Raw genomic sequence first — 26,912 nt, 5'->3', positions numbered from 1 at the left:
TAGTAGTAGTAGTAGTAGTAGTAGTAGTAGTAGTAGTAGTAGTAGTAGTAGTAGTAGTAGTAAGAAAAACAAGCACAAAAACAATAACACCAACAAAAAACAACAATATGTTGGATGTTGTTGTAGTAGTAGTAGTAGTAGTAGTAGTAGAAAAACAAGCACAAAAAACAATAACACCAACAAAAAACAACAACAACAACAATAATAATAATAATAATAATAATAATAATAATAATAATAATAATAATAATAATATTTATCTGTACCACATTAGTAAAAGCAAAACACGTCAGTAACTCACCTGAAAAAAGATAAAAAAAAATAAAAAAATAAAATAAAATAAATAAATAAATAAATAAAATAAATAAATAAATAATAATAATAATAATAATTTAAATGACTATGGATTTTGTTACCATTTTTCATTACCTCTCGAGAGAGAGAGAGAGAGAGAGAGAGAGAGAGAGAGAGAGAGAGAGAGAGAGAGAGAGAGAGAGAGAGAGAGAGAGAGAGAGAGAGAGGAAAAGAAACAGAGTTCTCTAATTCTTATCTTTAAAGTAAACAACTCCTCCTCCTCCTCCTCCTTCTTCTCCTCTTTTGTTTGTTTCTCCTTTTTGTTTCTCTCTCTCTAGTAGTAGCTAAGTATGACCAGCCAGTCCGTTTATAGAAAGTGTCTGCCACCGTGACCCCAACCCAAGACATGCCTGGCTGCCTAGTGCTTGTCCTGTGCCGGCTGGGTGCAGCACCTTCCTACCACATTATCTACTGCCACTGATTGCAAAGCTGCACAGTGCTCAGAAGACACACAACAACAAATACCATGAACTAATTTCCCTACCAATGACCTGCACCTTTCAACAGACAAACCCGTGCCTCTTTCTTCCATTCCAGACCATAAGCATCTACCCTCACCCCTCACCTTGCACTAATAAATTCATTTTTCAACTACTTTTTATCCCTGTAAGTGGATTCAGCTCAGTCCCAGCAACCCCACAACTCCATATTCCAATCCTCCCACAGGTTTTCATCCACGAGTTCCACCGTGGTCTGCTCGTGACCCAGCCACGCGACGGTCCCCAGCCATCTCTAAGAATGCCGTCAGACACTCACACAACACAGCATCACTGGCGGAAGTGCGTGTACTGGTCTGAAGGTCTGCGCTGCAAGTGTTGGGTCGGGGCAGTAATGGTCCACCTGAAGACAGACAGCTGCAGTTTGTAACAGTGCTGGAAATTGATGAAGTACAGTGACATTTGATTAGTGGAGACAAAGAGTGAATGGCTACACAAGTTAGATTAATTCTCACTATATAAGGATGAGCCATAAATATTTTTCTTATTACATTAATTTCCACAAAGTGCTCAGTAATACTTTCAAATTAAATAAACAATCAGTCACTATATTCCTGTACAGTGTCTTCCTATGCTTAATACTGAAACATGCTTACCTTAGTCAAACTTGTATATATGTAGACAAAAAAACAGCTTCCCCTCTTACTGGTGGAGCAGAAGAAAGCCACAAACATGACTGTGAGCTCCGACCTGTTGTTTATCCGGAGATGAAGGTCCTGAAAGAAAAATACTATCTTCGGTATAATAGAAAAAAAGATTTTTAGTTATACAAAAAGGTATTTTTATAATGCATATGATTATTTTATTTAAGTTAGAACTAAATTTGATAGGAATTTCTTTAATATTGAATTCATTTTCATGTTTTTTCTTCTTCTAGAGTTCTTTCAGCCATATTACTATTTTTTTTTAATTATAAAGCATTTTTTTTCTTTTTTGCATATTCTATACCACCATTCTTATCTACTAAGATCTAATTTGACTGATTACCATTTATTGAATTTCTTCAGTAATTCTCTGGATGAGCAGTATTCTACTATACTATGAGTTTATGATGAAAAATAATGATTTGTACGATTTAACCCTTTAAGCGCGGGTGTCCACAATAGTGGATGTGGCATTTTTTAATGAATGCGCCGCCAGATTTGATTAGTTTGTCGTCAAGTACAGTAAACATGTCGTTTTCTTTTCCTGCAATGCCCACAAACCCTCTCTTACATTATCAGTGGTCAGTTAACGCCTTGTGCTAACTTTGACAGGATGTCTGCTAGACACCGCAGCTCCACTTACCCTTCCAGTCAACTCCATCCTCAAGTTGGGGCCCCTTTGACCTCAAACACCAATAAAAAACACCAGGAAAGGCTTGGAAGAAAGCGAAATTGAAGCAGAGTTAGATAAAATTGTCACAAGCACAATCCTTGGTAGTGATGGATGTGGCTTTGTCAGTGAAAGCAGTGCTTCTAGTGATGTTCCTGATTTTCACAAGGGAAAGGGGGTGTGTTGCAGAGAGAGAGAGAGAGAAGAGAGAGAGAGAGAGAGAGAGAGAGAGAGAGAGAGAGAGAGAGAGAGAGAGAGAGAGAGAGAGAGAGAGAGAGAGAATGTTTAAGCATTTAATGAAAGTTAAAGAGAGGAGGTGTAACTCTAATATTTGCTTTAATGTTGATTCTCTTACTCAGCACAATCTCTCTCTCTCTCTCTCTCTCTCTCTCTGTATATTTGCAAGTGATATTAATACTTTGCTATAATAATAAGCACATGGCTGGTAGTGGCTGTGGGAAGCGTGTGGTGGGGTTGTTGTTGTTGTTATTGTTATTGTAGTTGTTGTTGTAAGCAAGGTCACTGTGTCTGGCCTAATTTTTGTTGTTGTTGTTGTTGCTGTTTTTGGCTGTGGTTGCTGCTGTGGTTATTGCTGCTGTTGGTGGTGTGGGTGGTGGTGGTGATGGTGGTGGTTGTGGTGGCTGTGACTGGTTGTTGCTGTGATGGTTGTTGTTGTTGTGGTTGTTGATGATGTTGTTGGTGTGTGTTGTTCATTTGGAAGGCTGTATAGATGTTGTCTGCGTACTCTGCAACGAGGTAATAATAAAATGATGATAATAATAAAAATATGATGATAATAATAATAATAATAATAATAATAATAATAACAGTGTTTGCATGTATTTAAATACCAGAGTGGCATGAAAAAAGACTGGCATGAAAGAGAAAATAAAGACATGTGAGAAAATAAACAGAAAATAGAAACAAAGCAAGAAATGGGAGAAACAAGAGGAAGACAGAGAATGAGAGGAAGGAAAGAAGGAAGGATATGAAAAATTAAACAAAAGGAAGGATGGAGAGGGAACAAATAAGAGGGAAGCAAACGAAAAGAAAAAAAAAAAAAGAAAGTAAAACCATGAAGAAATACCAATAAACAGAGTAATAACATTAAACACCATAAAAAAACACCACCACCACCACCACCACCACCACTTACTCCTCCTGACACAAACACAAACGGTGACAAGAGTGGCCAGCAGACAGGGAGGAGGCAACCACGGGCAGCAGAACCCTCACATCTGTCATGGCCACCCCAAGCATCACTAACCCAGGGGAGGAGGGGCCTGGGGGAGGGAAATGAGGAAAAGATTATAGATAGAAGATAAAATGATATGTAGAAGAGAAGAGATGGGGTAGAAATGCAAGAGAAAATGATAAAGGAGAGGAGTTGAAGGAATGGATGAAAGATGAAAGGGTAGACAAAGAACAGGATATAAGATAGATGAAGGATTGAAGGACACAGATGAAGAATAGGGATACAAGATAGATGATAATGAATAAGGGAATGGAAGAAATGAGGAAGAAATGGGAAAGGGAAGAGATATTTAATAATGTGTAGGTAAGAAAGATTAATGAAGAATAAAGGATGAGAAATATGAAGGAGTAAGAAGTGAGTGGAGATAAGAAAAGAGAGAAAAGCAAAAAAGGATGAATATAAGAGGGAGAGCGGGAGGGAGAGAAAGGGAAAGGAAGAAGAAGAAGAAGAAGAGGAGAATTAGCTGAAAATGAAGTGTAATATAGAATTTTTTTCTCTCTCTCTCTCTCTCATATCTTCCCTTCCTCCCATTTTTTTCCATGTAGTTTCCTTTCCTTTTACATTCCTCCTGTTTCCTTCATTATTCTCTTCTCATGCTACTGAAAACCCAACACACACAAACACACAGACACACACACACTACCCCCTCCCCCTCTCTCTCCCTCTCCTTCTCACCTCCAGGAAGGGGCATGGTGGTGGAGTAGCCCTGGAGTAGCTCCTAGCAGAGTTGTAAGCAGTCACCTGCACCAGGTAATGGGTGGAGGGTGTGAGGCCCCCTATCACACTGGCCGGCCCCCCTCCACCCTCTTGGATACTGTGGATGGAGTGGAGTTCATCAGTTTGGATGGCAAAAGGGAAGAAGAGAGAATTACATGACAGCAAGAAAAGGTTCACTACACTACCTCTGTCCTCACCCACAATCCAGGTAACAGCACTGGTTTGTCTGTAGACAACACTGTACTGGTTGATGGGACACCCCCCTTCGCTCCACTGGGCCAGGGACACTGCAGCCCAGGTGGTGTTGATCCAAACTGCCCCCTCCCACCAGCCTGCCAGTAGGGGGGGGGAGCCGGCTGTCTTGGTGCGCAGGCTCTCCAATGGTCGGCCTTCTACCTGGGATGGGAGGGAGTGACTGGCTGGTTAACTGGTTGATTGGTTAATTGGTTGAGTAACTGACTGATTAATTGGTTGGCTTCTTAATTGATCCAATGATAGGTTGATAGCTTGACTTATGGCACTGACTGACTGACTGACTGACGGACAGACAAACAGACAGACAGACAGACAGACAGACTGACTGACTGACTGACTGACTGACTGACGGACAGACAAACAGACAGACAGACAGACAGACTGAGTGACTGAGTGACTGACTGACTGACTGACAGGCAGAAAGACAGACAGACAGACAGACAGACAGACAGACAGACAGACTGACTGAATGACTGACTGGCAGAAAGACTGACTGACTAACTAACTGACTGATTGACTGACAGAAAGACTGACTGACTGACTGACTGACTGACTGACTGACAGACAGACAGACAGACAGACAGACAGACAGAAAGACAGACAGACAGACAGACAGACAGACAGACTGACTGACTGACAAAGAGACAGACAGATTGACTGACTGACTGACTGACTAACTGATTGACTGACAGACAGACAGAATGACTGACTGACTGACTGACTGACAGACTGATGGACTGACTGACTGAAAAACAGACACAGACAGACAGAGAGACAGACAGACAGACATACAGACAGACAGACAGACAGACAGACAGACAGACAGACTGACTGACTGACTGACTGACTGACAGACAGACAGACAGAGACAGATAGACAGACAGGCTGACTGACTGACTGACAAACAGACTGACTGACTGATTGACTGACTGACTGACTGATAGATAATTTAGAGTTTTATTTATTTGTTATGTATGGTGGTTATGTCACAACTAGGTAAATACAACTAGGTAAACACACAGAGCCTCACCAATCTCAACAATGAAAGACAGGGCAACACACACACACACACACACACACACACACACACACACGGAGCCTCACCAATCTCAACAATGAAAGACAGGGCAACACACATACACACACACACTTCCGACTTCGTTGAGAGCAGACGTGTCAGGAGCAGCTGCGCCGAACTTGCCTATTTGTGGGTACAGGGTCCGAGTTATTTTCTTAGCCTGTCTCCATACAAAAGTATAAGAAAGTGCACAGTGTGGGGTGGAGTTTTTATGGAAGAAGTAGAAAAAAATCGGAGATGGAATAGATGAAGTGAAAATTGTGGGTGAAAACACCGAATCCGAATCGGTTGTAAACAAAGCGTGATGGCGGCCACCGCCACGTTGCCGTCGCCCAGAGGCACACCAAAATTTGAAGGATTTGGTGAAAAAGATATACAAGTAGGCAGGTTAAATGCAAGATTATGGAAATTAGAAGAAGAGAATGAAAAGATATGAGAGGAAATAAGAGGATTGGTGACATTAGTCAGAGGATGGAAAGGAGATAAGGAGAGGGGACTTAAAGACATTGTTGAAGAGCTGGAAGAGTTGAAAGGAAGGGAGTTAAAAAGAGAAAGGGAAAACAAGAAACTGAGAGAGGAAGTGGAAAAGATAGTGGATTTAAATGTAAAGTACAGTGAAGAAATACAAGAACTCAAAAAAGAAAATGGAAAGCTAAGGAGCATGGTGGAGAAGAAAGAAGTTAGGATACATGAAGGCAAAATCCAGAGTGAAGTAAAAGGCTTAGTTGAAAAGGAAGTGAAAAGTTGGAAAGAAGAGAGAGAACAAGAGAAGATAGATATGACAGAAATAATAAGAAAACAGCAAGAACAACATGATAAAGAGATGGGAAAAAAAGTAGTGAAAATCATTAAGGAAAAAGATAACATAGTAAGGGATGCGGTACAAAAAAAGATGTGCCTGATGGTGTTTAAGGATAAAGAGAAGACCATATCAAATAAAGTTCTAAGAGAAAGAGAAGAATTACAAAGAGCAAAAGAAATCATTGGGAAAATTGTAGGAGATGAAACGGATATACAAATAGAAGAAGTGTACAGAATTGGGAAATATTCAGAAGCGGGAAACGTCCCATGAAAATAAGACTTAATACCCAAGCGGCAGCCGAACACATCTTGAGAAGAACGAGTTTGTTAAGAAAGATAGAGGGTATGAAGGATATATATATAAGAAGAGAAATGAATGAGGAGGAAAGAAACAAGGTGAAAGAGTTAAAAGAGGAGGCCAAGACAAAAAACAAAGAGAGAACACAGGTACAGGCAGAAAGATATATATGGAGAGTGATAGACATGAAAATGAGAAAATGGTGGTTAAAGAATGCAGGGCAAGAAGTAAGACAACAAAGAGAGAACACAAAAGAAATGGGTCCACAATAAATAAAATTAAAGTTATGTATACAAACATAGATGGATTAGTGTCCAGCCTAAGGGAACTAAGAGATTATTTACATGAAAAGAAACCAGAAGTGGCATGTATTACGGAAACAACACTAACAAGGGAGATTAATGTTGAATTTGAAGAAGGATATAACACATGGAGAAGAGACAGAAAGAATAAGGGAGGAGGAGGAGTGATGATTCTAGTAAGAAAAAACATCTTGATAGAAACAGTGGAATATGGTGAAGGGAGGTCAGAAACATTGAGTGTGGAGATCAAGATCCAAGGACAAGAAAGCAGAAAAATTATTGTTGCATACATGCCTCCAAAGACCAACACTTGGGGGACTGATGATTATAAGCACATGCAAAGCGAGTTCATAAAAAGTATAGATGACATGCTAAAGATAAGAAACAAGGTGTTACTAGTAGGAGATTTTAACAGCAAGGAGATAAACTGGGGGGAGATGGAGGTGACAGGGATTGCCAATACATGGAGTGAAGAATTTTTACAGACTATGATGGTAAACACGATGGATCAATGGGTGAAAGAAAATACTAGGTACAGAGGGGAAGATGAACCATCGCTACTAGACTTGGTTTTTACAAAAAAGCCAGAAAATGAACCAAGTGTAGAATATTTGTGTCCAGTGGGAAAAAGTGATCATGTGAAGATGGAGATAGAGATCAAAGAAGAAGTGCCAAAATTCAATGAGGAATATAAAAATGAGAGAAAAAATTATGCTAAGGCAGACTACAGGGTTAAAGAAATTCTACGGAGAGCTTGATTGGAGTAATTTATTAAGAGGTATGGAGGTGCAGAAGAAATGTGAAGTGTTTTTAAGCAAGTTTAGAAAAGGTGTTGAAAGATATGTGCCAAGATATAAGGTAAAAGAAAATAAGAAAGTGTGGTTTAATGCAAAGTGTGCAGAGGCAAAAAAGAAGAAGGAGAGGGCATGGAAAAAAATTAGGAAACAATGGAATGAGATAAATAGAGAAGAATACAGGACGGCTAGAAATGATTATGTTAAAATAAGAAGAGAAGAAGAAAGAAATTTTGAAAGAGATGTAGTTGGAAAGTGTAAAGAAGAACCCAAACTTTTCTATAGATATGTAAATGGAAAAATAAAGCATAGAGATACCATTACAAAGCTGAAGGAAAATGGAGAAATTTATGAAACCACACAAGAGACGGCTGAGATACTGAATAAAAGCTTTAAGTCTGTATTTACAAGAGAAACTGTCTTTGCATCACTGGGAGATGAGGAACAACAGAAAGGAATAGAAAACATACAAGTGGAAAGAAAAGAAATTAAAAGACTACTGGAAGAGCTAGATACTAGGAAGGCGATGGGACCAGACGAAGTAAATGGATGGATATTGAAAGAATGTAGAGAGGAATTGGAAGAACCAATATAGGAGATAATTAACAGTTCTTTGAAGGAGGGAAAAGTACCAAAGGAATGGAAGAGAGCAAATATAGTACCGTTATACAAAGGAGGTAATAAAATGGAACCACTGAATTACAGACCAGTCTCACTCACGAGTATTGTAAGTAAACTCTGTGAAATAGTCATTAAAAACAGATGGGTGCAATATCTTGAACAAGAAAATATAATAACAGAAAAACAATTCGGTTTCAGGAAAGAGAGATCTTGCGTAACAAACTTACTGGGCTTTTATACAAGAGTAATACATAAACTACAAGAGAGAGATGGTTGGGTTGATGCAGTCTATTTAGATCTGAAAAAAGCTTTTGATACAGTTCCACATAAAAGTCTCATATGGAAACTGGAACATCGAGGAGGGCTAAAAGGAAAAATACTTAAGTGGATGAAGGATTATCTCCAAGGTAGGGAAATGAGCACAGTAATCAGAGATAATAAATCAAGTTGGTGCGAAGTAACAAGCGGAGTACCACAAGGATCTGTGTTGGCACCTAAAATGTTTCAGGTCTATATAAATGATATGACGGTGGGTTTAAATAGCTACATTAACATGTTTGCAGATGATGCAAAATTGATGAAAGTAATAAAGAACCAAGAGGATTGTAAGGAACTACAGAGGGATATTGATAGAATTTATGAATGGAGTAAACGATGGAAATTAGAATTTAATATAAAGAAGTGCCATGTAATGGAGATGGGAAGAAGTAAAAGGAGACCTTCATGGGAGTATAAGATGGGAGGAATCACAATACCAAAGAGCAAAGAAGAAAAAGACTTAGGAGTAATAATTCAAGACACGCTATCACCAGAAAAACACATCAATGGAATATTTGGCTCTACATATAATTTGCTAGCAAATATCAGGGTGGTATTTAATTGCCTAGACAAAGAAATGATGAAGAAAATTATAACACACATGATACGCCCCAAACTGGAATACGCAGCAGTGGTATGGTCTCCACACAAGAAGAAAGATATAAGGAAATTGGAAAGGATACAAAGAATAGCTACGAAAATGATACCTGAATTGGAAGACCTAAGTTATGAGGAAAGACTGGAAGAAATTGGATTACCAACACTGCAAGAAAGAAGGGAAAGAGGAGACCTGATAACAATGTTCAAATTAATAAACAACATGGAGAAGATAGACAGAGATGACCTAGTTGTAAAAGTGGAGGAAGAAGATAGACGTACAAGAAGAACATATGGAGAAATTAAAGAAGAGTCATTGTTTGGGAGATATTAAAAAATACAGCTTTCCGCATCAAACGGTTGAAATATGGAATAACTTAAAAGAAGAAGTGGTTGCGGCAAAGAGTGTGCACATGTTTAAAGAGAGATTAGATAAATTCGGGTATGGAGACAGGACTAATTGAGCCTTGGCTCGGACCCTGTACTATACAACTAGGTAAATACAACTAGGTAAATACACATCATTGCAAGAACGAAGGCTTCATATTTGAGAGAATCCAAGAAAAGTCGAGGATGGTGAGATGCTTGAATGATATAACAAATACAGCTTCCCACAAAGAAATGTTAATATATCTGGAGGAGTAGAGTAGAAAAAGAGGAGATAATAATGGGGACATGAAAAAAAGATTAATTATAAATACAGACACAAATGTGACTCAAACTTTGCATATTACTGCAACTAAATAAAAAAAATAAAAAAAAGAATTCTTGGCAATTATCAGGGAACATATATCATACCAAGAAGACATCACACATTCCTGTACATCCCTACTTACTGCAGTATAAAGTTTCAACCAAATGTATTTTCCTTGCCTTTCAAGATGCCACTTCAAGATGAAAAAATACCCACCATTCATCCACTAATTTATTTAACTATCTCTTTTAATTAACAACAATATTACTCATTATCTTATATTTGTAGAGTTAAGTAATCAATATGGTGTAGTAGCAATAAGCTCCCATCATGACTTGTGTGGGAATTGCTGAGTGAACTTTACCATTCCCTCCCCAAGCAAAGAAAAGGTGGTCACATTCCTTAAGGTGGCTCCCTACTACCTGTGATCCTCTGTGGCTATGGGTATAAAATCCAAAATCCATTAATCATAGGCCACAAAATTCTGACCACCTGGTGACTACCTTCCTTCCCCTACAACTTTCTCTCATGATCAAATACTGTGCACAACATTCTTATAATATATGATGAAGCTTTCCATCCTTCAGCATGCTACCTTTTGGGGGAAAACTAATAATTCAACATTTTTATAATCTATGATGAAGCTCTCTGTCCTTCAGCCTTTTTTAGTGAAGATTTTACTTATTTATTACACACAAGTTAAAGTCCATGATGAAAAATACAAATAAGTACAGAAATACAAGGCATAAATTTAAGAACACAAGACAAGAATACATAGGAAATGCACATAATTGAAAACTTTAAGAAGAAATTCCTTTCTGGTCAAGCCCAAGTGAAGACAGAGCAGATAGTAGAGAAAAATATTAGCACCACCTTTTGCTTCTGCCATTGTCCCACCTCTTCCCAACATGACTGAAATGGCCCCAAATAATGGCTGACGTAAGGACAAAGTGACAGGTGTGAGGAGCAAGGCAGGGTCCTAATGACACGCTGCCACACACCAACATTGCCCCCTCAGCCCAACCTTCCACACACAGCCTTATCATCATCCTTTCCTCAACACATCCATTGCCTTTCGCATCCCAGAGTAAGCTACATTGAGAGCTTAACCAATGTACCCTGTGTCTGTCAGAAATGGAAAGATAATAGTGGCCAGACACACTCTCTTTCCACAGTCTTACCACCATCCTTTCTTCAACCATCCGTTATCTTTCCCTTCCCCATTTAAACTGCACTGACAACTTAACCAATGTACCCTGCATCTGTCACAAATGGAATCATCATAATACTAAGTCATATTCTCCTTGCACATCCCTGCTAAGAGGATGCTCTGCACAAGAGATATCTTAATGCCATATAAATAGCATTAACTGTATGATATAATGGTAACTTTATAGGAAAGAGGCAAACAAATCTCTTCATTGGAAAATCCAACAAAAAAATTTAATAATAATTTTTCTTTTAATTTTTGCTTTTGCCTTTTCTCTTTGATGCAGAAAAATTCAAGACATAAAAATTATCTTGATATTCATAAGTAATCATATTGCATAACTCAAAAAGCATAGTAACTACATATAAAAATTAATATAGAGCCAAGTACTTCCATAAAATATTTAATATTATTAATAAAAACAAGTCTACTCTTCACAAGCAACCATAAGACCAAAGCACAATAAAGAACCACAATCTGAACCTCAATACTGAATTTCCAATATAGAATTAAACAAATTGAAATGGAACTAAAATTTACCAAACAGCCCAAGTGCCAGAAAAGATAAGCAGCGACTCCCTCCAGCGTCTGTCATGAACACTCATGATTAATGGTGCCTGCCCATCGCTTACCAAATGCCCTAACCCAACCCACCACTCTCCCCTCCCTCTCCCTATGCCAGACTCTCTCTCTCTCTCTCTCTCTCTCTCTCTCTCTCTCTCTCTCTCTCTCAGGACAGCAGCTGCCTCAATATGGGTAATGTATTGAAAGAGGTACATGGTAATCCAGCCACACTGGAAACAATGGTGCATTCCCATTATAGAGAGAAAAGATGTTGATAATGGAAATATGCTTCAATAAATGGCATCCTTTTAATAATCCTCATATTCTTTGCTGGATTAAATCTGTAACTTAGGTTTACAGCTACATCTATTTAAATATCTATCTATCTATCTATCTATCTGTCCAGACCTGATGCCTATTCCTTAGAAACATCCTTTGGAAATAGCAATGGGAGAAGAGTCTTAATGTATTCTCATCCCTGCATTCCTTCCTTTCATGGCCATAATCCTCTTTATCCCTTTCCCTCACACTCAAGCACCTTGTATATCTCTACTGGAGGTACAATGGTTAAGCATCTCTTTACTAATGACTCCATGTACAGCTAAGCAATATTACTTGTGATGGTAATAAAAAATGTTAAAAAGAAAATAGAAGAAAGAACTTGATATAGTATGAAGTTTTTACAATTAAATATCTCATTTTTATTAGATAACATCTGTAGCTTATCACAAACAGCCTGATAAGGGCCAATAAATATGCTGTTGCTGTCCTCCCTTCATCTAGCTGTGTGTAAATGCAATGCAATATTTAGCTTCACTGTACAAGAAAAGGACTCCTCTCCCATTCTGAGTATTTCATCAATATACTGTAATACTGCACATGGTGAAATGCTGAAGGTCAAGCCAAGTGAGATAAAATAGCCTTGGAGACCTGCTGTGATGTTGGGGAGTCCAAGAGTCCATCCTGGCTACAAGTTAATAACCTGCTAACCATTAATCTCAGTGAAGTCAGGTTTATCAAACTCACTTTAATCAAGTATTGAACCTCCCAGATTTTTTTTCTGTGACCCCTTTTACAGCGGCCAAATGGAAGTCCTTATTGAAATTCATTACCTAAGAGTCCTTCATTTATCACCTGTCACTCCCTCCAGAAAACCACTTATGCTACACTTAATGTTGCATACGTTTGCTAACTCTAATTCCTTAGCAACATACCTGCCTTATTAATTTCTTGACAAACTATAACTACTCTGTATTTATTATTTTCATTTAAATATTAAAGAACAATTGAAAAGAAAATGAATTTATATATCCATACAGTTATGAACCTTACATATAACTATCCCAAGACCCATTTTGTCCATCTATCCTAGCTATACTGAGTCTGCATTATTAAAATATTTAGATGTACTAGTTTTTTGTTAAATAGCATCACCATTATTCTGTTTTAACAATGCATGGCATCTGTGAACTTATTATAAAAAACATGAACATTTTAAAAACTTGCTATGGAATTTGTGGTGTGGTGGTGGTGGACAAAGGTAACACAAAGGGCCAATCCCTGGATGGGCTAGGCAGCTGCTGTCTCCACCTGAGGAGTGGCAGCTCCTATTGTCACCCACAGCACCCTCCACAATGCCTGTTTATTAACACTACAACACACCACACCCTCTCCACCCCTCAGGATTCACAGCCCTGCACCTTTAATATATAGTACTATATATTTTGTATTATATGTATGTGGCATTACATATCATATGCTAGTGCTGTGTTTTTGAACATTGAAATCTTTCCTGATACACTGAAGTATTTTCTGTGATTGTAATCTCTCTCTCTCTCTCTCTCTCTCTCTCTCTCTCTCTCTCTCTCTCTCTCTCTCTCTCTCTCTCTCTCTCTCTCTCTCTCAGTTACCACAACAGGTGATACAAGTCTTCAGTGTACACTAATAATTGTGGTCAGCTGCACAAAGGTGATAGTCTCACCTTTGTCCTCAAGCTCATGAAATAATGATAGATGATCCAAGGTTCAAATAATCTCCACCTTAATAACCTATTCCAGCTACATTATCATTTACTGGTAGAGTACTTATTATATGGCCATAGTTTTTTTTCTTCCTTTCTTTCCATATTCAAAATTTTTATGTGCATTTCCTTCCTTATACCAGCCAGTGACAAGACAGTAATGAGTCATTGTATAATGAAACTGCTTATCCCACACCACCTGGACATAGCACAGTGAGGGACAGGTAGCAGAGTGAAGCCAGGGACTGAGAGGTGGTGAGAAATAAAGCTGAGATTAACGAGGAGGAAAGGACAAAACATATGAACCGTTCTGTATATGAGTTAACAAAGACTCCTGCAATAAGGAGATAAATCATATTCTATTTGATCATATGTACTTATGTATGTACTATGCAGACAAGTCAGAATGGCTCTGTCATTTCTATCACCCTGAGATAAGGCAGATAAGAATCTCCTTTTTATTAAATAAACTGCACTCATGAACATACTGAAATGAAAAATCAAAATTGGCTTTGTCCTTTCTATCTACCTATATATCAAGTTTAGATCCTCCTTAAAAAAAAAAAGAAAAAAAAAGAAAAAAAAAGCAACACCATGTTTATAAACATATTTACAATTACACACACAAGCATTCTCCCATATCTTATTCTGCATCTTAGTCTTAGATAACAAATATATTTTCCTTCCTATCTATCTCTATATCAGGCTGATGTCTCCCTTAAGGTAGCCAAGACTGAGCACCTCCAAACATACTTATTTTTACATCCACAAGCATTAATTTCCTCATGTTTTAGCCTGTAAATCTTAGTCTTTCCTAACCTACTTTCCTAACCTTACTATGCTCTGTTTCACCAATGCTGTCACAGTGATTCTGCCAAGAGCAGGTAATTGAACATGGTAACACTGCCACTGACTGATGCTTCCACTCACTGATCAGTTTACGCATTCTCTACCAGCAAGACGTGCTGGCTAATCCACAGTGACGGATGGTTAATATCTTACAGGTTACCAAGGTTTTTTTTTTTTTATGTAGGAAGGATACTGGCCAAGGGCAACAAAAATCTAATAAAAAAAAAATGCCCACTAAAATGCCAATCCCATAAAAGGGTCAAAGCAGTGGTCAAAAATTGGTGGATAAGTGTCTTGAAACCTCCCTCTTGAAGGAATTCAAGACATAGGAAAGTGGAAATACAGAAGCAGGCAGGGAGTTCCAGAGTTTACCAGAGAAAGGGATGAATGATTGAGAATACTGGTTAACTCTTGCGTTAGAGAGGTGGACAGAATAGGAGTGAGAGAAAGAAGAAAGTCTTGTGCAGCAAGGCCGCGGAAGGAGGGGAGGCATGCAGTTAGCAAGATCAAAAGAGCAGTGAGCATGAAAATAGCAGTAGAAGACAGCTAGAGATGCAACATTGCGGCGGTGAGAGAGAGGCTGAAGACAGTCAGTTAGAGGAGAGGAGTTGATGAGACGAAAAGCTTTTGATTCCACCCTGTCTAGAAGAGCAGTATGAGTGGAACCCCCCCAGACATGTGAAGCATACTCCATACATGGACGGATAAGGCCCTTGTACAGAGTTAGCAGCTGAGGGGGTGAGAAAAACTGGCGGAGACGTCTCAGAACACCTAACTTCATAGAAGCTGTTTTAGCTAGAGATGAGATGTGAAGTTTCCAGTCCAGATTATAAGTAAAAGACAGACCGAGGATGTTCAGTGTAGAAGAGGGGGACAGTTGAGTGTCATTGAAGAAGAGGGGATAGTTGTCTGGAAGGTTGTGTCGAGTTGATAGATGGAGGAATTGAGTTTTTGAGGCATTGAACAATACCAAGTTTGCTCTGCCCCAATCAGAAATTTTAGAAAGATCAGAAGTCAGGCGTTCTATGGCTTCCCTGCGTGATATGTTTACCTCCTGAAAGGTTGGATGTCTATGAAAAGACGTGGAAAAGTGCAGGGTGGTATCATCAGCGTAGGAGTGGATAGGACAAGAAGTTTGGTTTAGAAGATCATTAATGAATAATAAGAAGAGAGTGGGTGACAGGACAGAACCCTGAGGAACACCACTGTTAATAGATTTAGGAGAAGAACAGTGACCGTCTACCACAGCAGCAATAGAACGGTCAGAAAGGAAACTTGAGATGAAATTACAGAGAGAAGGATAGAAACCGTAAGAGGGTAGTTTGGAAATCAAAGCTTTGTGCCAGACTCTATCAAAGGCTTTTGATATGTCCAAGGCAACAGCAAAAGTTTCACCAAAATCTACCTTGAGAGAGTCATACTTAATTCTGCCGCCGTTCACCAGCGCTCGTTACCAAGCAGCCGGCACCGGCGGCAAGAATTACCCCTTTGGAGGGGACGATAGGGTAGCGGGCTAAAGCCAGCACTACTCACGCCTACCGTCTTCAACGGCACAGGCGATGCGAAACCTACCTGCCGAGGTCGCCCCCGACAGGATTCCGGTTCTGAGGACGCCACCCTCAGCCAGACGGTTGGCTACCTGAGCTACTAGGCCCACCGCAGCATGACAAACCGTTCGCAGACTACGAGCTCTGCTAGGACGCTCTGGGTCTGAGAGGACGTGCACGGAGGCTCTATGCACGCCCCTCAGACCCGAGGGGGACTGGGACCGCATCCGCCCCGTGTACCCCATTTCAAAGCCATGAACCCGCTGGCCCTTGGGGGCAGGAAGAGCGCTACCCCCCAAACCAGCGGGCCGTCATCCCGGAAACGCCAGAGTGACTACCGCTGTCGAGGGTTAGTGGGTTTAGCCCACCGACTCGGCAAATCACCCTGACGGCCCACCACCCAACGAGGTAGAGAACTCGAAGGAGCAGAAAGGACTCCGGACCAGTGAAGCTGTTCTGGGCTCCGAAGCCTGGCGGAGCCCCATTACTCTATGAACATTTATTGAGAAGGGAGGATGGAATATTTGTCCAACTCCCCGCCCCACATTCATCTCGCGGGGTAAGCACTTTAGCCGTAGGCCCAATCCCTCGGGCTTGTGCCTACGTTTCCAGCGGGCGCCACTAGGAGGCAGGCTTCCCCTGTAACTAAGTCTCAAAGAGGTTTTTCACGTCACTCGGGGAGTCACGGCATGACACCATCCCGGGACCTCAGAGACGTGGAAAAGTGCAGGGTGGTATCATCAGCGTAGGAGTGGATAGGACAAGAAGTTTGGTTTAGAAGATCATTAATGAATAATAAGAAGAGAGTGGGTGACAGGACAGAACCCTGAGGAACACCACTGTTAATAGATTTAGGAGAAGAACAGTGACCGTCTACCACAGCAGCAATAGAACGGTCAGAAAGGAAACTTGAGATGAAATTACAGAGAGAAGGATAGAAACCGTAAGAGGGTAGTTTGGAAATCAAAGCTTTGTGCCAGACTCTATCAAAGGCTTTTGATATGTCCAAGGCAACAGCAAAAGTTTCACCAAAATCTCTAAAAGAGGATGACCAAGACTCAGTAAGGAAAGCTAGAAGATCACCAGTAGAGCGGCCTTGACGGAACCCATACTAGCGATCAGATAGAAGGTTGTGAAGTGATAGATGTTTAAGAATCTTCCTGTTGAGGATAGATTCAAAAACTTTAGATAAGCAGGAAATTAAAGCAATAGGACGGTAGTTTGAGGGATTAGAGCAGTCACCCTTTTTAGGAACAGGTTGAATGTAGGCAAACTTCCAGCAAGAAGGAAAGGTAGATGTTGACAGACAGAGCTGAAAGAGTTTGACTAGGCAAGGTGCAAGCACGGAGGCACAGTTTCAGAGAACAATAGGAGGGACCCCATCAGGTCCATAAGCCTTCCGAGGGTTTAGGCCAGCAAGGGCATGGAAAACATCATTGCGAAGAATTTTAATAGGTAGCATGAAGTAGTCAGAGGGTGGAGGAGAGGGAGGAACAAGCCCAGAATCGTCCAAGGTAGAGTTTTTAGCAAAGGTTTGAGCAAAGAGTTCAGCTTTAGAAATAGATGTGATAGCAGTGGTGCCATCTGGCTGAAGTAGAGGAGGGAAAGAAGAAGAAGCAAAGTTATTGGAGATATTTTTGGCTAGATGCCAGAAATCACGAGGGGAGTTAGATCTTGAAAGGTTTTGACATTTTCTGTTAATGAAGGAGTTTTTGGCTAGTTGAAGAACAGACTTGGCATGGTTCTGGGCAGAAATATAAAGTGCATGAGATTCTGGTGATGGAAGGCTTAAGTACCTTTTGTGGGCCACCTCTCTATCATGTATAGCACGAGAACAAGCTGTGTTAAACCAAGGTTTAGAAGGTTTAGGACGAGAAAAAGAGTGAGGAATGTACGCCTCCATGCCAGACACTATCACCTCTGTTATGAGCTCAGCACACAAAGACGGGTCTCTGACACGGAAGCAGTAGTCATTCCAAGGAAAATCAGCAAAATACCTCCTCAGGTCCCCCCAACTAGCAGAGGCAAAACGCCAGAGGCACCTTCGCTTATGGGGATCCTGAGGAGGGATTGGAGTGATAGGACAAGATAAAGATATGAGATTGTGATCGGAGGAGCCCAACGGAGAAGAAAGGGTGACAGCATAAGCAGAAGGATTAGAGGTCAGGAAAAGGTCAAGAATGTTGGACGTATCTCCAAGACGGTCAGGAATACGAGTAGGGTGTTGCACCAATTGCTCTAGGTCATGGAGGATAGCAAAGTTGTAGGCTAGTTCACCAGGATGGTCAGTGAAGGGAGAGGAAAGCCAAAGCTGGTGGTGAACATTGAAGTCTCCAAGAATGGAGATCTCTGCAAAAGGGAAGAGGGTCAGAATGTGCTCCACTTTGGAAGTTAAGTAGTCAAAGAATTTCTTATAATCAGAGGAGTTAGGAGAGAGGTATACAGCACAGATAAATTTAGTATGAGAATGACTCTGTAGTCGTAGCCAGATGGTGGAATACTTGGAAGATTCAAGAGCGTGGGCACGAGAGCAGGTTAAGTCATTGCGCACATAAATGCAGCATCCAGCTTTGGATCGAAAATGAGGATAGAGAAAGTAGGAGGGAACAGAAAAGGGGCTACTGTCAGTTGCCTCAGACACCTGAGTTTCAGTGAGGAAAAGAAGATGAGGTTTAGAAGAGGAGAGGTGGTGTTCTACAGATTGAAAATTAGATCTTAGACTGCGAATGTTGCAGAAGTTAATGAAGAAAAAGTTGAGGGGGGTGTCAAGACACTTAGGGTCGTCGACAGAAAGGCAGTCTGACCTGGGGACATTTATGGTCCCCTCCCCAGATGGGGACTCCGAGGCTGGTGTAGGAGTCGCCATGATTTTAAAATTTTTGAGTGAAGGGTGTGTGTGTTATTAGGTGCTTGTAGTTTTGTGTGGAGGAAGAGAGTTGTCTTTAGAGGGCAGGCTGTGACTGCCCCCTTGTGTTGTGAGACACAAAGGGAAACATTCAGTGAGGTCACAGCTGGGTTTAATGATAAGTTCACAGCACCCCCTGAACAGTGCTTTAGACCTCACTGGGAGTAATTATCGTTTCGGCAGGTGTCTACTTCCTCCTCCTGGCAGGTTACCAAGGATGACTTAGTGGTGGGGCATATGAGGCAAATGCAATGCTGCTAGAGTGAAGTACAATACTGTTTCCTTATGAGATAACACTGTGCATGAAATTTCATATAATTTTCAAATCAGTACAGTCCCCTCCACTTCCATGTTCATCACTTAGCACTGCCAATGTTGTGAACCACCTGCTTTCACTCATACCTCAGACAAATCTCATCAATTCCTCCATCACCCTCCCTCTTACTCATAACGAGTGGAACGTGTCTTGGATGTAAGTCGAATCAGGTGCAGTGGTTCACAGCAGACAATTCACACACAGGCAATGCTAAGTGATGAACATGGAAGTAGAGGGAACTGTACTTCAAGCTGGCTGAAGTTCTGGCTATTTCACATTCATATAATATATATGGAGATAACTAGTAATCATAAGGCAAAGTGTGCCATCATAATGAAGCAGCAACCTCATTGTGCACTGCTGTGCTAAACCCAATCATTTCATCTGCTCATTTCTATTAGTTATAGTCAAGATTCCCTTCTGTGGTAGGAAGACACATAAAGCAGCAACCTCATTGTGCAATGTTGTGCAAAACCCGATCATGTTATCTGCTCATTTCTGTTGGTTATAGTCAAGATTCCCTTCTGTGGCAGGAAGATACAGCCTCACTGTACACTTAACAGCTACCTTGAAAAAAATACTGCTTCTTTTAGAAAAGGTAACTGAGAGGGGTGCAGTGAAAGGAGAGGGAATTTCTCTTCAGTATTTTTGTTTCTACAATAAGACAAGGCATGTTGTATGTGTCTTGACCTGGCTACCCTCTTCAAGGAGGATGCCAACCAGGTGGGAAGATATAGGTGATTAAGACCATATGAAGTAGCCTGTTTTAAGCAGCTTAGGTTTGTAAGTTGCTGTGGATGGAAGAATATGTGCATGAATGAAAATTAGAATGAATGATGCAAGAAAGGTGTGGGGAAGACTGAAAACTGTATATATATGGATGTATTTTACCTCCAATAAATGCAAAGAAAACTTTTAGGATGGGGTATTAGTGGTGACTATATTTAATGAAACTGAAACATGAGACTCGGAAACCAAGGAGAGAGGGAAAATGAATGTCATTGAGATGAGATATCTGAAGAGTATGTCTGGAGTAACACATAAGGATTGAATAATGAGTCAGTTGTGAACAATGAAGTGTGAAGGATAACTGGTGTGGAAAGAGAATAGGCTGACTGAGTAGAGCAGAAAGTGTAATGACAATAACATGCCTTCCCTTTGGAGCATCAGAAAAACACTTGAAAAATATATCTGAAGGTGGGACAAATATTTCTACCATGAGGTATAAAGTGCAGTGCCTTGGACATCAGGACCATAAGCAATTCCAGTCCCAAACAATTTGAGGGGCTTTATACCTCCTATCACTAATGGTTTGGGCATGCTGAGAGGAAGAACAGGGCTAAGTGGTGAGGATGTGTGAGGTGTAAGGCTGAGAAGAGAACCAGAAATGAAATGGACAGATGGTGTGAAGAGCATCATATGTAAGAGGGATATCTGTGAAACAAAGAAGAGGTCATGTTTATTAGTGATGAATGGAGAACTGTCATGAATGCACAAACAGAGATGCTGCATTAAGGGTCAGATCAAGAGAAGGATCTTTTCACCACATACCACTCCAGAATGTTACACTCAGACTATGGATATGAAGCCACTGAAAGTGGATACTTTCTTTAATGTCTCCCATACAGAGGCTACAGCTCTCCTTACAACAAAGGAGAATCAAATGTCTCCAGCAGTTCACCATGAGAAAGCAAAGAAGAGAATGAGGAAGTAGATTTTAATGTAGTGATGGAAGGAATACCAGACTTCAAATTGGCTCATTCTATCAGGAGTAAGGAACAAGCCAGGAGCAGCCAATTTCAGCATCAAACCAAGCCAATCCTCCCTTTCCAAAATACTAAGTTAAGATCAACCTTGTCATCTGCATCTGCCAAGCAGCACAGACTTCACTCTTTCTGCAGGACTGAATCATGAATCATTAATGAAAGCAAGAGAGAGAGAGAGAGAGAGAGAGAGAGAGAGAGAGAGAGAGAGAGAGAGAGAGAGAGAGAGAGAGAGAGAGAGAGAGAGAGAGAGAGAGAGAGAGAGAGTTAGCTAGCTTATGCCTTGATCCAAACCTTCAACACCAAGATATCCAAGAGTATGGAGCATTACCAATATCTTCAGCAGATTGTCAATGTGCCTGAGACACTAGAAGAGGTATTTATGAAGAAATCTAAGCATTAATAGGTGAACTGACATTCCACGAGACCATACCATACTCATTCTGATTAAAAGACCCTGCAACTGTGCATCACAGACATAAACAGGCATTCATGAGCATACATCTGAGGTCAAGGTAAAATTGGGAGCACAAGTTATAGCTGCACATGACCTCATCTCCGTGTACACCACTGAAACTGAGATGGATTATATCCCTTACCCAAGGACACAGAGGTAAGGGATATTCAAATTTCCATAGTTTACCTTCCCCATGCTTCCCCAGGTAGTCTTTACCAACCAATCCAAAGGATGACAAATGGGTGAACTATGCATCAACTGCCCCAGCCCTGATTCAAATCAGGGCCCACAGATTCGTAGTCAAGTACACGACCCACTTTATCATGGAGGCACAGTGTCAGCTAATATATGAATAGCTACACAATGAATGCATCCTTTTTTTTTTCTCTCTCTAAGATGGTAAAACTTCAGTCAACATGAGATGCTACTGTTGCAGAAATGGCCAGGTCTTTATAACTGGCCAATTGTGAGCATTTACTTAGCTAAGACAATATTAAATTGTTAGATAGTACATCATATTCTTGTCTCTCTACATAAAAGAACATTAGTCAGCTTAAGGCACCACTATCACAGAAATGGCCACCTCTTAAAAATAAATGAAAGAATGCACACTAGTTTTCACCAATGCTAATTAAGTATTGATGACTAAAGCTAATGATCCCCAAAGCTTACCTGTCTCAGAGTCCACAGTAAAGCCCAGTTGTAGCCAGAGGTTGTCCTCGGGTGTCTCATCAATGGTGGTGTCACTCTTGGGCTGAAAATATTAAATAATCTTAGTGAAACAGAACACAATGAAACAGAATAAAATACCTAATCTGCAATCCATACATTGCAAATTTTGTTTGAGTATTGTGAGTCTCACAAATTTGACAGGACATATGAAAATAAGTAAAACAGAACACAGTAAGACAGAATAGAATGCCTGATCTCTAATCCATAGATTAAATAAATAAAACAACACAGTAAGACAGAACAGAATGCCTGATCTCCAATCCACAGATTATACAAGTAAAACAGAACACAGTAAGACAGAACAGAATGCCTGATCTCCAATCCACAGATTATATAAGTAAAACAGAACACAGTAAGACAGAACAGAATGCCTGATCTCCAATCCACAGATTATATAAGTAAAACAGAACACAGTAAGACAGAACAGAATGCCTGATCTCCAATCCACAGATTAGAGGTTTTGTTTAAGTATTGCAAGTTTTGTGAATTTGTGGATGATATAAAAATATTAAACAATCTCAGTAAAACAAAACAAAAAATACCAAAGTATTCACACTATACAAGTGTTGTCTGAACATTGCAAGGTTAATGAATTTGACAGGAAGGAATGAAGGACATGAAAATATTAAACAACCTCAGTCAAATAACACAATTAAATAAAATAAATTACCTAATCTCTAATAAAGCCAATAAAAAGGTTTGTTAATGGATGAATGACATGAAAATATTAAACATCCTCAGTAAAATAACACAATTAAACAATAAATGACCTAATTTCTAATAAGCCCAATAAAAAGTTTAGTTTGAGCAATGCAAGTCTCATGCATTAGAAAGGAGGGACTGTAGAACATAAGATGGAGAGAATGATATAGGGAAAATAATGAAATAAGCTCAAGGAAGGCCTTATAGTGGCATAAGTGAAACACCTTTCTTAGCTCTCGGGTTCTGAGTCACTAACTCTGGCAAGTGCCGCAATTCTGCCCCCTTTATGTGCCCTCCGTCATATTCATACGGGTACCTACAGTCAATAATTCTGCAGGAGGCAAGTTTATCATTGTACTTGCCCTTAATAACATCAGCTAGAGTATGAACACTTATAGACTGAAGGTCTGGGTGTTTCCCAATCTCAAGGATAGGAAGCAACAGAGCCTTGGAGAAGTCACCAGTGAGATTCTCTTCACGTTTATAACTTTTGTTTAAAGCCTTCATTATAGAGACATGAGTTTCCGAGTGGCAACAATTCATCTCTGGATCAGAGGATGACCTGAGTGGATCCAGTTTCCTGAGTTTGGTCTCCACAGTACTGGCACCCATTTCTGAATGTGATCGTTCTATGGGATAAATGTGCCCACAGTTGGAACCATGGTTGTCTGGCGATAAGCTGATTGAAAATTCAGTTGAGTCAAAGAGGCTGGACCGAGGCGTGTCACAAGTACTGGAGGAGAGTGAGAGTCATCGGCATGGAGTGTCAGAGAGGGTGGTGTAGTGTGGGGACACAGCCAGGTTAGACTTGGGTGAGAAGTTATCATCACTGAACTGAAATGACTTACACTCTCTTCCCTGCAGCACATTGTCATACAAGTCTTGGGCATTCATGGTAGTAGTGTTTCTTCTTTGCTTGTGCAGCTGTGCTTCTTTACCTACTCAGGTGTTCAGATCCAGTAATTCACTTCTGTCCGAGTTCTGCAAGTTCTCGCTGTACATTCTTGTCCCTTGAAAGCAACATTGCAATTAAAACTAACATAACAAAAGTAACAAAACATATTTGTAGAAGAGTTGAATAAAATCATGATTTAAAACAAATAAAATAAAAAATCTATTTACTTGATTTACATCAGATTTTTTATATAAATCAATTCTTTTATTACAGGCAAAGCAAAGTTTTCTAAGCAGATTGTTGTTTCATTTTGAGCTGCCTGATCCAGCCCAGCTCAACTATAACACTCTTGAAACACTAATATCTCTTCAACAACATAGCCGATTGTAACAAAATTTGCACCATATGACAACACAACTCTATCAATTTTATATGATATAGCTTTCATCTCTTCTATTGGCTGAAGTCAAAGGGTAACTTGTAAAAAGTAGAAGAGTGTCAAAATTGGGATTTTGTAAACCAAACTTCAGTTTTTGCAGGTTTTCATCAACTTTTGTTTGTCTCAACAAAAGTGGACACCAATAAACACAAAATGAAATTTCCTATCCAACAGTACATAGCACAACCATTCGACTCTTGCAATGTTTTTTGCTAGAGTGATCTGAATATTAGTCAAGTGCACAATCTGCAGGGTGCTTCCACTGTTTCATTACTGACAGCTTCGCTCGTCAATCGCCTTCCAGGCACTTTACTGGTTTAACCCTTATAGGGTGGATGGTGTCTATAGTTGATGCAATGTAGAGGCAGGTGGCTTCTATAGTTGACCTATAATTTCAAATTTCAAATTTTCCAAAGTTCACGGTGGCAGAAGATTGAAGAGGAAGAATTGATAAGTGTGATGCTATTACATGTTAAGTAGTTGGTCAAAGCAGAGTTGAGAAATTGATGGAACATGACCTATTTTCACTGAATTGTCAAAACCAGCCCAGGTTGGAGGGGTGTCCATGAGGAATGTTCCTGTCCTTTAGGGGTTTAGGGGTTCTTCCAGTAACTATTTGTTTCAGTCTTATGAGGCCATTTTCTTGTATCAAACTTGGCCAATGTTAAATGAAACTGTACTTTAATATACATTACCCAAGAGGAGTTTTTCACATAAAAATCATAGCTTAATCAGATCTGTTAAGTTAAAGTAACTATACATAAATACAAAGAAAAAGAAGTGGAACTCCAATCAAACATAAAAGTACAATAAAAAAAAAAAAAAAAAAAAAAAAAAAAAATATATATATATATATATATATATATATATATATATATATATATATATATATATATATATATATATATATATATATATATATATATATATATATATATAATTTAAATCATTAGATATTTGACCCAATGTAACATTTCAATAATTTTGGATACAGTATATTTAATTTTGATTTAAATAATTATTTTTTACTATAATTTAAATAAACTTAAATAATTTGACTTAAATCAAACCTACCCTGTAATGCACGTCACAACAAATTTTTCCTGCCATCACCTAAGTGAATAATGTAGTTATTGTCAGTAACAGCCCCCCAAAAATAAGAGGAGATGCAGGGCCAAGGAAATATGTATATACAAGGTGCCCTAATCACATCCTAGCTTAGCTTCCTCTTGTCCCCTCTGCTTCCCTCCCTTGCCTTACCCTCCCACCTCTGTCCTCCCATGCTGTGTGATCAATCAGGCTAACAAACTCCACCCATGCAATACAATGGTGCATAAGTGGACACAATGGCACTCAAAGGATGGACTCATAAATCTCATGAAGTATAATGACAGGTTTAGTGAAATTTCATGTACTACAGGGAGTGTGTCAATGCACTGTGCTGTTCATCTGCATTCACCTGTCACACCACGAACCACACAACAGTCACACCACACCACACACCACACAACCTGTCACACCACGTACCACACCCCACAATACCTCAGCCATACCAAACCTGAAGCAAGTCTAGGCCTCACCACACCACACGCCACACTACACATAAACCCACAACACCTTAGTCACACCACACCACACTTACACCAGATCTCGGCCCCCACTATACCTCTGTACACCACCACACCACACACCACCACGACAAGCACACATCAAAGAACACCTGACCACAGCACACCGCACCTATACCACGGCATGTGCACACCACGGAGGACACCACACTTCACTTCAACCAAGCCACGTCAGTCTCAGTAATCCTACGCTGCACTCATTCCTCACTCAGCTTTACCCAAGCTACTTAACAAGATGACCAACATGACGCACTGACACATGAAAATCAAAGTATATAAGAGTCGTATAACACTAATCATCCCTGGTTATGACGAGAGAACGGCCGCGTCGATCAAGTCTGTCCTCTCATAACATTAGCAAGTGTTCCTGAAATATTTCCTGTCAAGGGATACTTATCAAAACTATCAAGCGCTTATCTATCATTGTGGTAACCTACGACAACAGCTCATTGAAACTTAGATTAATTATATCACCGGCAGCAGCTCCTTCCCGTCATCTCTTTTTAGCCAAGAATCAGTTTTTTTTCACCCTCCCTAACTGACTGGCGATCAAAGTCTTATCTACCATAGCTACGACCTACGACAACAGCAAGCTTATTAAAACATGAAAAATAAAAATAAAAATAAAAATAAAAATAAGCAGCTACAGCTCTTACCCGTCCTCTCATTCTCTCTGTGGCAAAGAAAGTTTGACGTTCTCCAAACGTCTTTCATTGAATATTTAAAAACAATATACCCATGGGATCAGTAAAAAACTATCCACCTCCTACTATATTGACGAATATGTAAAAAAATGTAAATACATAATGTGATGAGTTAATAATAAGGGCCTAAAGCTTCAATAGAACAAAGTCAAATGAACGATTAAATTTAAATTATGAAGTGACTCAATCCTTATGTGTTTCATATCTTTAAGTAATGGTTCAAAACTATGAATTATAGTTCTTTTTTTGAGACTGGAATTAATCCATCACTATTCTCTCTCTCTCT

The 26,912-nt window shown here is 39.8% G+C and overlaps 1 protein-coding gene across 2 annotated transcripts; it reads right to left on the bottom strand.

The window, feature by feature from the left end:
- Window positions 1-912: 912 nt before the first annotated feature.
- LOC135099672 (uncharacterized) lies at window positions 913-26,627 on the bottom strand. Of its 2 annotated transcripts, XM_064002082.1 has the most exons (8): window positions 26,579-26,627; window positions 23,809-23,970; window positions 22,199-22,280; window positions 4,335-4,533; window positions 4,096-4,234; window positions 3,322-3,448; window positions 1,448-1,567; window positions 913-1,226 (listed from the first exon to the last, which is right to left on the bottom strand). In XM_064002082.1, the coding sequence occupies exons 2-6, from the start codon at window positions 23,848-23,850 to the stop codon at window positions 3,428-3,430; spliced, it is 483 nt and encodes a 160-aa protein (XP_063858152.1). In that variant the 5' UTR covers window positions 23,851-23,970; window positions 26,579-26,627; the 3' UTR covers window positions 913-1,226; window positions 1,448-1,567; window positions 3,322-3,427. The 2 variants fall into 2 exon arrangements, with proteins under 2 accessions (XP_063858152.1, XP_063858153.1); XM_064002083.1 differs by lacking the exons at window positions 913-1,226; window positions 1,448-1,567 and adding an exon at window positions 2,637-2,911.
- Between the last annotated feature and the right edge of the window lie 285 nt (window positions 26,628-26,912).

Source organism: Scylla paramamosain, unplaced genomic scaffold (genome assembly GCF_035594125.1).
Source record: "Scylla paramamosain isolate STU-SP2022 unplaced genomic scaffold, ASM3559412v1 Contig177, whole genome shotgun sequence".
NCBI classification, from domain to species: domain Eukaryota; kingdom Metazoa; phylum Arthropoda; class Malacostraca; order Decapoda; family Portunidae; genus Scylla; species Scylla paramamosain.
This window is presented reverse-complemented; position numbering and strand designations above follow the sequence as displayed.

Coding starts and splice junctions, on each gene's coding strand:
- LOC135099672 (XM_064002082.1), bottom strand. CDS start 23,850: ATGCCCAAGACTTGTATGACAATGTGCTGCAGGGAAGAGAGT. Junction 22,281..23,808: donor TGTGCTGCAGGGAAGAGAGT/GTAAGTCATTTC, acceptor TAATATTTTCAG/CCCAAGAGTGACACCACCAT. Junction 4,235..4,334: donor TGCTGTTACCTGGATTGTGG/GTGAGGACAGAG, acceptor CTCCATCCACAG/TATCCAAGAGGGTGGAGGGG.